Source organism: Elephantulus edwardii, unplaced genomic scaffold (genome assembly GCF_000299155.1).
Source record: "Elephantulus edwardii isolate Elephantulus edwardi_28Jun2011 unplaced genomic scaffold, EleEdw1.0 scaffold00230, whole genome shotgun sequence".
Classification (NCBI taxonomy): Eukaryota; Metazoa; Chordata; class Mammalia; order Macroscelidea; family Macroscelididae; genus Elephantulus; species Elephantulus edwardii.
This window is the reverse complement of record NW_006399980.1, coordinates 1,685,523-1,700,348: the sequence shown is the minus strand read 5'-3', so window position 1 is coordinate 1,700,348 and position 14,826 is coordinate 1,685,523. Positions and strand designations below refer to the sequence as shown.

The 14,826-nt window shown below is 41.5% G+C and overlaps 1 protein-coding gene across 1 annotated transcript in view; it reads right to left on the bottom strand.

Annotated features, from left to right (window-relative positions):
• Positions 1-14,826, bottom strand: part of MTHFD2L (methylenetetrahydrofolate dehydrogenase (NADP+ dependent) 2-like) — a 259,118-nt gene that overhangs the window by 37,006 nt on the left and 207,286 nt on the right. The window contains exon 7 of the mRNA XM_006898448.1: positions 11,328-11,453. Within this exon, the coding sequence (XP_006898510.1) occupies positions 11,328-11,453 (126 nt within the window). The remainder of the gene's footprint in view (positions 1-11,327; positions 11,454-14,826) is intronic.

Here is a 14,826-nt window from a genome sequence, read left to right as displayed (position 1 = left end):
CAAGCTACTCCTTGGAGGCAAGGATTCTGGGGCTTCGTCTGACATAGTTTGGACATGTTGCCAGGAGGGACGGGTCCTTGGAGAGGGATACCATGCTTGGGAGGGTGGAGAGACAGCGCAGGAGGGGAAGACCCTCTATGAGATGGATTGATTCGGTGACTGGGGTAATCGGGACAGGTGTGTCAGAGGCAATATGGTTGGCGCAGGATAGAGCAGGGTTTAGGGCTGTTGTGCATAGGGTCGCTATGAGTCGCAAACGACTCGACGGCACATAACAAGAACAACACCATACACACACACACACACACACACACACACACACACACACACAACTGTCATTATACATCCATATCTATACACCTATTGGTTCTGTGAGGAGGAATGTGGCCTCAGGATTGGAGAAAGGCTCATCAATAATCTGTGTTTTGCAGATGACACAATCCTGCCTACTTGCTGAAACTGAGGAGGACCTGAAGCATTTGCTGTAGAAGGTTAAGGCCTACAGTCTTAACTATGGATTGAAGTTCAACACCAAGAAAACAAAGATTCTCACCACTGGGCTGATTGACAAAATCATGATAAATGGTGAAGAGATTGAGATTGTTAACAGCTTTAGTTTGCTTGGCTCCACAATGAACATTCTTGGTACTAGCAGCCAGGAAATTAAAAGACATATTGCATTGGGAAGATTCATCCTGGAGAGGGTTAAACTGGGCTGCTCCTTGGAGGCAAGGATTCTGAGGCTTCACCTGACATACTTTGGTCATGTTGTAAGGAGAGAACTGTCTTCGGAGAGGGACAGCATGCTTGGGAGGGTGGAGGGCAGGTGCAGGAGGGGAAGGCCCTCTGGGAGATGAATTGATTTGGTGACTGTGTAATCAGGATGAGTGTGCCAGAGTCAATGACATTGGCACAGGACAGAGCAGAGTTTAGAGCTGTTGTACATAGGGTCGCTATGAGTTGCAAGGGACTCGATGGCACCTAACAACAACAACAACAACAATTGCATTGGGAAAATCTGTTGTCAGAGACTTCTCCAAAGTACTAAAGAGCAACAATGTCATTTAGGAGACTAAGTAAGGTGCACCGAATCTAGGTCATAGTCTTTGCAATTACTTGCTATGCATCAGAAAGCTGGACAATGAGTAGGGATGATAGAAGTAGAGTTGATGCCTTTGAACTGTGGTGTTGGAGAAGAGTATTGAATATACCATGGACTGCTAAGAGAACAAACAAGTTCATGCTAGATAATGTGAGACCAGTCTGCTCCTTGTAGATAAGGATTCTATAGCTTCATCTTACATATTTTGGACATGTAGACCAGTCCTTGGAACGGGACATCATTCTTGAGAAGGTGGAAGAACAGTGTAAGAAAGGAAAACCCTCAATGAGATGGATTGATTCAGTAACTGAGGTAATGGGGGTAGGAGTGCCAGAGACAATAAAATTGGCACAGGATAGAGCAGGGTTTAGGCCTGTTGTACATAGAGTCACTTTGAGTCACAGGCAACTTAATGTCAAATAACAAAAACAATATCTATGTCTACCTGTCATTTGTTTGAATGAATACTGCTAAGTTGGGAGTATACAACAAAAATATATATCCACCTGTGACAGTATGTACACTACCAAAAAAAGTGTGATTTTTTTCAATGTTTTCAGAATACCCTCATGAGTAAATTTATGAGTAAAACATTTTATCTGGGAAAAAATGCATAAAATTGTTTGGGATATGACATATCAATTGAAAAAAGAGTCCTATAAACTCTGTAAACTCATTCTTGTCTAAAATACTACCTATTTTATACAGTGAGTATACTTGGAGTTCATCATAAGGTGGTGATGGTTTTCCAATAAATACTGTTAAAACATTTAAATATTAAGCACCTATTTAAAATCACAAAAGGTATGAGTCATAGTTGTTATTGATGTTGTTGCTATGTGCAGTCAAGTCCATCGTGACTCACAGTGGCCCTATGTACAAAAGCTCTCAAGCCTATCCTATACTGAGCCAATCTCACTGCTTCTGAGACACTTTCATTATCCCAGTTACTGTATCAATCCATCTCATCTGGGATCTTCCTCTCCTGCTTTGTCCCTTCACCTTTCCAAGCATGATGCACTTTTCCAAGGACTGGTCCCTCCTGGCCATGTGCCCAAAGTATGTGAGACAGAACTTCAAAATTCTTGCTTCCATACATATTCAATACTTTTGCTGAGATATTATAGCTAAGTAACTGCATGCTGTGAAGAATACATCTAGATTGGAAAAAGACTCCTTAATAACCTTAAGAGGCATATAGCACAAGCTGGCTTGTTAAAAGTGAAGAAGATTTGAAGCACTTACTGAAGAAGAACAAAGACTATACTCTTCAGTATGGATCACACTTCATACTTATCCTCATAAAACATAAAATTTATCAACATAAAAACAAAAATTCTCACACCTGGACCAATAAGAAACATCATGATAAACTGATAAAAAGTTGAAGCTGTCAATGATTTCTTTTTCGTGGATCTATAATCAACACTAGTCAAACATTTTTAGTAAATTTGTTACAAAAGACACTCTAAGTGTTACGCATGAGAGAGTTGGACAATGACCAAGGAGGATAGAAGGAGAATTGATGCCTTTGAACTGTGGTGCTGGAGAAGAGTATTGAGAATACCATGGACTGCTAGGAAAACAAACAGATTCATCCTGGAAAGGGTTAAACCGGGTGGCTCCTTGGAGGCAAGGATTCTGAGGCTCCGTCTAACATACTTTGGACATGCTGTGAGGAGAGACTGGTCCTTGGAGAAGGACATGATGCGTGGGAGGGTGGAGGGACAGCACAGGAGGGGAAGGCCCTCTATGAGGTGGATTGATTCAGTGACTGGGATAATCGGGATGGGAGTGTCAGAGACAATGCGATTGGCATAGGACAGAGCAGAGTTTAGGGCTGTTGTACATAGGGTCGCTATGAGTTGCAAGCAACTCGACAGCACATAGCAACAAGTGTTAAAAAGCAAAGATGTCTCCTTAAGGACTAAGGTATGCCTGATTCATGTCATATATTTTCAATTTATATGTGAAAGCTAGAAATGAAAAAAAAAAACACCTGGAGAATTATTGATTGCCTCTAACTTATAGTGCAAGTGGAGAATACTGAATATATCATGGATTTCTGAAAAATGTGCAAACTTGTCTTCATAGAACAACGGTCAGAATGTTTCTTACAAGTGAGAATGGCAAGATTTTGTCCAATGTCTTTTGTGTTATCAGGAGTGGTCAATCCTACAAACGGACATCATACTTGGTAAAGGAGAGGGTCTTGGAAAAAGAGGAAGGCCCTACAAAACAGATTAACAGTATCTGCAACAATGGGCTCAAACAGCAATTATGAAGATGGCACAGAACAGGGCAATGTTTTGTTCTTTAGTACAAAAGATCGCCATGAGTTAGAATCAACTCAATATTACCTGTTTTCTTGCTCAGCATTCAAATTGAATAGGTATGGGGAAAGGTCACAACATTGATAGACAAATTTCCTGATTTTAAACCATGCAATCAGTGTTTCCATGCTCTGTTCAAAAATTGCTTCTCAATCTATGTATAGATTTTAAATGAAAACAAGTGTTCTGGAATTCCCATTCCTCTTATTGTTATCCATGGTTTATTATGATGCACATGATCAAATAAATGACTTTGCATAGTCATCCATGCACAAGTAAGCACCATTCTGTTTTTCATTATTTGTAGCCAAGCTACTTCTTGTACCAGCAATGCTACACCTAGTTTCACAACCTCAACTCAATTTAACTGGAATTTCCAGAAATTCCCTGTTGATGTATGTTCCAGTTGTTTTTGCATAATTTCCAAGATTTTACTTCTATATAAAATTAATAATACTGTTAAATAATTTTCAAACTCTGTTGGATAACCATTTTTTTAAATGAGAACAAATATGGATTTCTTTCAATCAGTTGGGCAAATTTCTTGGTATAGAATAGTGAGCACATATATCCAGGGCTTCATTTCTTTGCAAAAACACGCCAATTAGTGTTCTATTAATTCTTGGAACATTGTTTCTTTCCACTGCCTTCAGTGCAACCTGAACTTCTTCCTTCATTACCATTGGTTCTTGATAATATCCTACTTCCTGAAATGATTCCATGTACCATGAATCTTCTCAATGTCTTCAAATTGTGGTGTTGGAGAACAGTCTTGAACTTACTATGGACTGCAAAGACAACAAACAAATCTATCTTGACAAGGGTGAAATCAAGTTTCTCCTTGGAGGTTAGGATTTCAAAACTGCATCTCACATACTTTGGGCATATGGCCAGGAGAGATAAATCTTTGGAGAAGGACATCATGCTATGAAGGATGAAGGGTAGCCCAGGAAAGTAAGATTCTGGATAAGATGGATTGATACAGAACTGGGCCATGGGGGGTGGTGTGTAAGAATTAGTGAGACTGTCACAGGACAGGGCAGGGTTCAGAGCTGCGGTACATAGGGTCACTATGGGTCACAGGTGACTTGACAACACATAACAATGACAACAAAACAACAACAACAGTGACTCTGTATTTCACCAATCTGCTCCTGAAGCTTCCTGCATCATTCAAGACCTTGCCCGTAGAATTCTTCAGTGATTAAGCTTAAGACTTTAATTTTTTCCTCCTATTTGTTTAGCTTGAGAAAGTCTGAGCTCTTTGCACATTTCTTTATAATACTTTGTTTTCTGGAGCTGCCTTTCAAAATCTTCTGTTCAGATCTCTTACATCAGAATTTCTTTCCTTTGTTTTCGCCTCTTGACAGTCTAGTGTAAGTCTCAGAGCCTCTGCTGATGCCCATTTTGTTCTTTTCTTTCTTTGTAATGACCTTTTGCTTTCTTTGGGAATGATGTCCTTGATGTTATCTCATCTCTTAAGAACTGTGGTCATTAATATTCAATTAATATGAGTTCAATTCTATGAGTCATCTATGACTCAATGGCGCTTAACAACAACAATGAGAAAGCTCAGTTGGTCTAGTGGACAGAAAGTGATGCTACCAAGCTAGAGGTGGGTGATTTTAATCTGCAGTCCTCAGGCCTTGTTTTAATTGTTTTTGGTCAAACGTTCTTCTAGATGGTATAGCCCTGGTCTGTGCATTGCTGTCCAGAGGTAACTCATGGTTGTTGTTAGGCTGAACACTGTGACACTGATGTATCAAATGTGTTAATGGTTACCCATGGTAGACAGTGTTTGGTGGAACTCTTCAATTACAACAAACTTGGAAGCAGAAGTGGCATCCACTTCAGAAATAGCTTGCCTCTGAAAACACTATGAACTTGGAGAAGTGATGAAAGTTATACAAGTGTTCAAGTCTTTCATTCATAGAGTTGCTATGCATCATTTATGACTTGATGGCACTTAAAAACAACACCACCACCAACAACAATTCTTGAGATGGTTTTTTAAAATCAAGTGGGATAGACCCAAGGTCTTATTTTGGATCTTGTGGATAAGTTTTCCACTTTCTTCAGCTTCAACTAAAACTAGCACATGAGTAACTGACAGTTGATTCCATGACACATTGATACTGAGCTTCTACATTGACTCTTTCCACAGATTTAGTCAATCTCTATGTGAATTGTCATTGCTTATATTATTTTTTTAGAAAAGATATTGCAAGAAATAAATCATTGCTTGTCAAAATTTCTATTAATTAATCTCCAGTCTCATCTTATCTAACTACTAGCCCTCCCTCTTTTTGCCCAACATTATTTAAAGGAGTTCTGGTGGCCTAGTAGTAAGAAGCTACAGTGCAATCCCAAAGTCACGTGGTTCAAACTCACCAGCTGCTCTGCTGGGAGAAGGATGGGCTATCTTCTCTCTTGTGATTAACTGCTTCTGAAAACCCACTGGAGGGTCAGCTATGAGTCACTTCTGACTTTACACTACACAACACCACCACACCACCGCCACCAGTCCCTCTTCTTTGTTTCTAATATTTGAATTTCAATAGCTGATTATTATGAATGCATCTTTATTGCATATTTAATCAAATCCATCCTGCAAAAGTTAGCAGCTAAGTCCCAGTTTATTCACCTTTGGTTTTAGTGTTTGATGAGTTTATTTGAACAATAGTTATATTAGTAGGTCTTCTTTGTATGTCTCTGCATAGGAGACTATCATTCATAGCCATGTACTTCAAGATATTCGAAATCTTTTCCTACTATAAATGTAATATCATATCCCTTCAATTTGTCATTTCTGTCATAATGGATCATAGGAATATCTTATTCAAAATTACCACTGTCAGTCCACCTCAGCTCATTAATTCCTAGGAGGTCAATTTTTACGTATTCAATTTCATTTTTGAAAACATTCCGTTTTCTTAGATTCATACTTTAAATATTGCATGGTCCATTTATTTATGGAGATTTGTTGCTGTTTAACTTCATTTTTTTTTCAGTAAGTTTGAACCTGAGGGGCTTATCTTCCAGCACTGAATCTAACAACTTTTCTCTATTATTCATAGAGTTTTCAAAGGCCTATTAAATTTCAACATCAAGAAAACGAACATCTTTACCAAGTGACAAATAGAAAACATGATGATAGATGGAGAGAATAATGAAGTAGTCAACAGCTTCATTTTACTTGTCATCATATTCAATACCCTTAGTAACAGCACTCAAGAAATCAAAAGAAAGATGTATTGCATTGTGAACAGCTGCTCCCAGGGACCTCTTTAAAAGTACTTTATAAGTACTTTAAAAGTCAGAATGCCACTTTAAAGATTAAAGTGCACCTGATGCAAACCAGAGTATTTTCAATTGTTTCCTCTACACGAGTGTTGGAAAATGCATACGGAAGAATAAAGAATGTATACCTTTTAACTGTAGTGTTTGAGTAGAGTACTTACTATCCCATGGACTGCCAAAAGAACAAATAAATCTATTTTGGAGGAAGTACAAACAGGCCACTTTCAGAATCAAGGATGTGAAACTTCATCTCATATGATTTGGGCATGTTGTAAGGAGGATCCAATCTTTAGAAAAAGACATTATGCTGGAAAAGGTGGAGGGTCAGAGATAGAGAAGTAGACCCTCAAGAAGATGGACTGGCACAGTGGCTCTAAGACTGGACTTGAGCAGAAAGTTTGAAAGTCAGTTAAGTATCTGACTGAGATTTCTCGTGGAGTGCACTTTCCTTATCTGTAGGAAGAAGAGATTAAATATTAGCTATTTTATCTCTTTCTCTGGTCATAGAAATCGTAGCTTAGTTCCTGACTTCTTTAGAACACAAATGTATAACGAATTAAACTATGTAGGGAGCTCTAGTGGCTTAGTGGTAAGGAGTGTGTTGTCACCACAAAGGTCATGGTTCGAATTAACCAGCTGTCCTTCAGAAGATGGGCAATGTCCTGTATGATTTAATGCCTCTGAAAACTGGGTGGCAGGTCAGGTATGTGTCAGTTCTGACTCAATAGTACTCAACAACACCACCAGGTTGAAAATAGAGCTACTTTTAACAATCTTTCCAAGATCCTTGCTGATTCTGAGGAAGAAAGTACAAATGGGTAACTAAGTATGGAATATAAACTAAAGGCAAACAAACAAAACATAATAATATCCAGCTCTACAAAGAACAACTGAATTCCTTTGCTTAAAAGGAATTACACTGGAGGATTCCAAGATGGTGGTGGTGGCAGAAACAGCATGGCAAGCTGTGGGAGCAGTGGACCACATGGAAGAGGGCCACCATGGCCTTCTACAGACCTCTGTTTATTGATAATTGAACAGTTAAACAGTTGATGACTGGTCTTCGGTGAGGATCGAGACTCAACATCAGGAGATCAAGGATTCCCAGGGAGGAATGGGTGAGTCCTGATGCTCTCATCCCCCTGCTGCCGAGCCTATGCCGCTGCAGCTCCATGAGGCTCCCACTGCTGGACCCCAGGGATCCCCTCACCTGGGATGGATGGTAGGCACCCCCCTCCCCCAGTCTGGTGAAGTGGAGCAGCCACACTGACACAGAGTGGACTTGTTCTGGGGAGAATTCTTGGAGGCAAGATGGCTGCAGTGGGAGACACAGTGGCAGGTTGGGGTTTGCTTGGGCATGCCAGAGAGGAAGATCACCAATACAATGGTTTGATGAGAGTCAATGTGAGCTGTCTACGACTTGACAACACTTAACAATGGCAGCATATCCAAGATGGCAGATATCCTCAATGCACCCCATCTCTTGATCTGTTGACTGCATCTGCCAAGAACTGTTTAGGTCTGGGGGGGTCTGTTCACCACTCTCAGGTCCCCTTCTCCATTTATAAAGGGGGAGGGCAGTATGACCACTTATTGGGGAGGGAGTAATCGTGGAGGTGGCAGAATTGGGGATGCTGTCCCTGGCCACATGGTCTTCAGTGACATGTGGAGTGTGCCAGCCAGACCCTAGGGTGTGTCGTCCAGCCCTCGGGGGGGGGGGTGCTATCCAGCCCTCAGAGTGGGCTATTTGGCCCTTGGGGAGAGCTGTTTGGCCCTTGATGTGAGATGCTTGGCCCTCAGGGTGAGCTGATCAGTCCCTGGGGTAAGCCATTCGGCCCTCTGGGTGAGCTGTTTGGCCCTTGGGGTGAGCCATTCAGCCCGGGGGTGAGCTGTTTGACCCTCAGGGAAAGCCATTCTGCCCTAGGGTGAGCCATTCAGCCCTCTGGGTGAGCCGTTTGGCCCTTGGGGTGAGCCATTCAGCCCGGGGGTGAGCTGTTTGACCCTCAGGGAAAGCCATTCTGCCCTAGGGTGAGCCATTCAGCCCTCTGGGTGAGCCGTTTGGTCCTCGGGGTGAGCCGGTCCTTGGGGTGAGCTGGCCCTTGGGGTGAGCTCCTCAGCCCTCAGGTGGTGTCATCCAACCCCTAGGTAGGATGTACAGAGAATTTTATCAAGGCTACTTTCCTCCACCCTTTCCCCCAGGACACCCATAAGAACACCCCAAAAGCCCTATTACTTGTACCTCACAAGTTTGTTCTCTCTAGGTTTGCTCCCTTTCCTATAGGTAACCTTAACAATGAGTTTTACTCCAGACCTGACCCTGAACCCAGTTCCAGAGACAACAAGGAAATACAACTGGCAGCTAAGGAAGCAAGGGAGGATGGAGCCTCAGGGTTCAGTTAGCCATCCCCACTGTACCCACCTGGGAAAAAACTTTGCAGTCCAGAGAGGAGTAAATGTCAGGAAAATATCTTCTAACAGAGCAAGAAGGCAAGTAGCTTTAACCCAAGACCACCAGTAAGGTGATAAAGTGTGCTCCCTTTCCCCCTTCACATCAATGCCTCTGTTCAGCATGAAGAAGCCAGATAGTCTGTGTTCAATTCCCAAATGAGAAACCCACAAGTGAATAAGACAGTTTGTTTAATCACCATTGGACTATGCTTACCATTGCCCTGTATCATCTGATCCCCACTGGATCCTTTTCATTTCCTTCAGCTGCTCCCCCCACCAACCAAATTGTGCAGTCCTGCAACTGCATCCTTGCAATTTCATCCCTGCCCATTGTCACCCTTCTGCACCCAACCCTCATCTCCTTGTATCCCAACATGTTTTTACCAATAAAATAAAAAAAATACACTGTAAGAAAGGTGATCTTCATAGATGTTAATGATACAAATCTTGCTGAAGATCACCCAGGGATGGTTAGAATAAACAGTGTATCAACAGAGCAATGTCAGATGTTCAAGCTGGATTTAGAAGACTCTATTGGCACCACACATATCATTGCTAACATAAGATGGATCTTGGCTGAAAGCAGAGAATACCAGAAGGATGTCTAGTTGTATTTTATTGACTATGCAAAGGTATTTCATTGTATGTATCATAACAACTTGTAGGTAACATTGGAAAGAATGAAAATCCCAGAACATTTAATTGTGTTCCTGCCAAATCTATACCTAGACCAGGAAGCTGTTGTCCGAACAGAACAAGAGAACAGTGAATGATTTAAAATAAAAAAAAAGGTATATGCCAGGGCTGTATCCTTTCTCTATATCTATTCAGTCTGTATGCCGAGGAAATAATTTGAAAAACTGGACTCCTCAAAGAAGAAGGTAGCATCAGAATCAAGGAAGGGTCATCAACAACTTGTGGTATGTAGATGACATAACTTTGCTTGCTAAAAGCAAGGAGTATCTGAGGTACTTACTGTGAAAGGGCAAAGGCTACAACCTTCAATATGCATTGCATCTCCACAGCAATAAAACTAAAATGCTGACCAACAGGGCCAATGTACAGCATCATGATCAATGGAGAGAGAACTGAAGTGGTTAACAATTTTATCTTTCTAGGATCCACAATCAATACTCTTGGCAACAGAGTGAAGATATAAAAAAATTGTGTTGCAATGGGGAAATATGTGGTTGAGGACATCTTTAGGGTACTGAGGAGCAACAGTGTAAGCATGAGAAATAAAGTATGCCTGGTACATGCAGTACTCTTCTCCAGAACCACAGGTGAAAGGCATCAATTCTCCTTCTATCATCCCTAGTCATCGTCCAGCTCTCTGATGCATAGCAAGTTATTGCAAAGACCATGGCCTGTAAAATTCATGGTATTTTAAATTGCTTCCAATGCATCTAAAATCTGGATGCTGACTCAAGATGACAGCAGAAGGACCAATGCCTTTGAGATGAAAGAGTACCAACTATTCCATGGACTGCCAAAGAACTAACACCCTCTTAGAGAGAATCAAAAGGTGATTCTTTCTTAAAAATTTTTATTTTATTATTTTTTGTGCATGTACCATCAAATCAAATCTGACTGGTACAGGAGGAAATTATCCCTCCTTCTCTAGCAGAGCATCTGGTGGATTTGAACCTTGTACCTTTGGGACTGAAGTACAGCTTCTTGCCACTAGGCCACCAGAGCTTCCCTCAAGGTGATTCTTAGAGTGAAAGATGAAGAAAATCCACCTCACATATTTTGGGTATGTTGCCAGGAGAGGCCAGTTCCTGGAGAAGGGCATCTTGCTTGGAAGGAAAGTGAAAGAGAGGACGACCCTTGACTAAATGGATTGGCACAGGGTCTGAATCAATGGACTCAAGTGGAGCAGGGAAGGTGATGATGGCACAGGATAGGATGGGGTTTACGGCTGCTGTTCAGAGCCACTATGAGTCATGTCTATTTGATAGCACCACAACCTACAAAGGAGGAAGGGTCAGAAGGCAGGTAGACAAGAAGTGAGTCATTAATATTTTTTCATCATTAATAAGTTTACAATAACCCCTCAACTAAAACCTTTGACCTTCAAGTATCAAAACATACAAAGTAGAATCTTTCTATTTTTGTTTCATTTATGAAAAACCCTGAGTTACCTTCAAAGTCCACATCTCCTGTTAATCTTGTCCTTCCTGTCATTGGATCTTGGACATAGTTGATCCCCACATCAATCACAGCAGCACCTTCTTTAACCATATCAGATGTAATCAACTTGGGAATACCTGCAACAAATCAGACCTGTGAAACACTCTGTGTAGTTCTCCAACTTTGATCATAACAAAGACTTATACTACTAATGCTTTTTTTTTGGTTATACATTAGAAGATGGGTAAGGGGAACAACCAACCCAAAACCAAACAACTTGCAATGTTTCTAAGGTGAACAAGTGAAACTGGTGGGGAGTTAAGGTCCTATACTGGGTTGAACTGAACTAATATGGTTGACTAGAGAACATATACATGGTATGCTCTCTTCACATCATACCAGCTGATTTTCAAGAATGAGTTCTAAGGGGGGGGGGGAAGTTACCAGTTGTTTAATGCCAGAGCCTGGAAAACAGCACATCACTGGTGATATATTGTATTGACAAAGTAATGATGACTGTCTCCTGGTCCAAGTATAAGTTTTGCACAAGCACAATCAACTTTCTGGGATTCCCATTCTTCTCAAGGTTAGCCACAATTTGTTGTGATCTATATAGTCAAATGTCTTTGTATAGTAAGTGAAAGACAGATAGACATTCCCCTGGTACTCTCTACTTTTAGCCAATACCCATCTGACTTTGGCTATAAATACTCTAATGCCACAGACTCTTCTAAACCCAGCTTGTATTACTGGTTTTTGTTGTTGTTGTTATGTGCCGTAGAGCCGCTTGCGACTCATAGCGACCCTATGTACAAGAGCCCTAAACTCTGCTCTGTCCTGTGCCAATCGCACTGTCTCTGACACTCCCATCCCGTTACCCCAGTCACTGAATCAATCCACCTCATAGAGGGCTTTCCCCTCCTGCGCTGTCCCTCCACCCTCCCAAGCATGATGTCCTTCTCCAAGGACTGGTCTCTCCTCACAACATGTCCAAAAGTATGTTAAACGGAGCCTCAGAATCCTTGCCTCCAAGGAGCCACCCGGTTTAACTCTTTCCAGGATGAATCTGCATGTCTTCCTAGCAGTCATGGTATTCTCAATATTCTTCTCCAGCACCACAGCTCAAAGGCATCAATTCTTCTTCTGTCCTCCTTGGTCAATGTCCAACTCTCTGATGCATAACAAGTGATTGTGAAGACCATGGCCTGTATCAGACACACCTTAGTCTCCAGAGAGACACCATTGCTCTTCAGTACTTTGGAGAGGTCCCTAACAGCAGACTTTCCCATGGCAATGCACCTTTTAATTTCCTGGCTACTGGTGCCAAGAGTGTTGACTGTGGAGCCAAGCAAACTAAAGCTGTGTACAATCTCAATCTCTTCACCATCCATCCTGATACTGCCAACTGGTCCAGTGGTGAGAATCTTTGTCTTCTTCACATTGAGCCTCAATCCGTATTGGAGGTTTCAGTCCTTGACTCTCTGCAGCAGGTGCTTCAGGTCCTCTTCAGTAAGCAGGGTTGTGTCATTTGCATAACGCAGATTGTTGATAAATGGTCCACCAATCTTGACCCCATATTTCTCCTCATAGAGCTCAGCCTCCAGGATAATCTGTTCTGCATATAGGTTGAAAAGGTAGGGAGATAGGACGCATTACTGGTAGTACCCTTTTAATGTACTAGTAATGTACAGGATAATCTTCTATAGGATTTTGCTTGTGTGTGATATTAGTAATGTTTGTTATTGTTATCTGCCATTGAGTCATCTGTGATTCATAGAGACCTTATGTACAACAGCCCTAATGCCTGCTCTATCCTGTGCCAATCTCACTGTCTACCCTCATTATCCCAGTCACTGAAGCAATCCATCTCATCGAGAGTCTTCTTCTCCTGCACTGTCCCTCCATCCTCTCAAGCATGATGCCCCTCTCCAAGGACTGGTCCCTCCTTGCAACATGTCCAGTGTATGTTAGATGAAGCTTCAGAATCCTTGCTTCTAAGAAGCAGCCTGGTTTCACACTCTCCATGATGAACCTGTTTGTTCTCTTAGGAGTCCATGGTATATTCAATATTTTTCTCCAGAACCACAGCACAATGGCATCAATTATCCTTTTACCATCCCTTGTCATTGTCCAGTTCACTGATGCATAGTATGTGATTTCAAAGACCATGGCCTGTATCAGGTGCACCTTAGGCTCCAGACTGACATCGTTGCTCTTCAGTACATTAGAGAGGTCTCTGACAGTAGACTTTACCAATGCAATATATCTTTTAATTTCCTGGCTGCTGGTGCCATAAAGTTGATTGTGGAGCCAAGCAAACTAAAGCTGTTAACAATCTCAGCCTCTTCACCATTGATGCTGCCAATTGGCCTAAAGATGAGAATCTTTGTTTCCTTGATATTGAGCATCAAACCATATTGAAGGTTGCAGTCCTTGACCTTCTGCAGCAAATGCTTGCAGATTGTTGGAAATAAATTAATTTCCATATTGTCTGTCAACAACCTGCAATATTCAGATGATACAACCTTGGTTGCTGAAATTGAGGAGGACCTGAAGCATCTTCTACAGAAAGTAATGGACTGTTGCCCCGAGTATGAATTGAAGCTTAAAATCAAGAAAATAGTCTAACAATTGGGAGAAGATCTTGAGATTGTTAACATTTCAGCTTGCTTGGCTCCACAATCAATACTCTTGACACAGCACAAGCAGTCAGAAAATCAAAAGATGAATTGCACTGAAGATGTCTGCTATCAGGGACCTCTCCAAAGTACTAAAGAGCAATGATGTCAGTCTACAGACTAATGGGTACCTGATACAGGCCATGGTCTTTGCAATTTCATGTTATGCATCTCAGAACTGGATAGCAACTAAGGATGACAGAAGGAGAATTGATGCCTTTGAATTCTGATGCTGGAGTACTACTGAAAATATTATGGACTGCCAGAAAAAAACAGCTCTGTCTTGGAGAAGGTGAAAACAAGTTTCTCCTTGGAGGCTAGGATTTTTGAAGCATCTCAAAAATGTCTCATTGGACACTTGGCCAGCAAGGGCCAGTCTTTGGAAAAGGACATCAAGCTTAGTGGGTGGAGGAACAGCGCAAGAGTGGAAGACCCCAGAAGAATCAGATTGATTTGGTATATGGAGCAATGGGATTAGATGTGTTGGAGTCAGTGAAACTGGCTCAGGATAGATCAGGGTTCAGAGCTACTGTACATAGGGTCACAATGAGTCACAGGCAACTTGATGGCACATAAGAATAAAAACACATAATAACAGTCCATGTAGACTTAAGAGGAAAGAGTAGAGATCGAATGTTTTAATGAAAAGAGAAACAAAATCAATGAATCTGCAACCATCTTTACTCTCCCATCATGACATTAGTGAGAAGTTGGTGGGAAACTCTCTGGTAGTTAGAAATAAATAAATTAATTTCCATATTGTCTGTCCTTTACAGGTAAAGGGCCACCTACAGTGTTGCCAGAGGCTTTGTTCTGACTTTTATACTATATA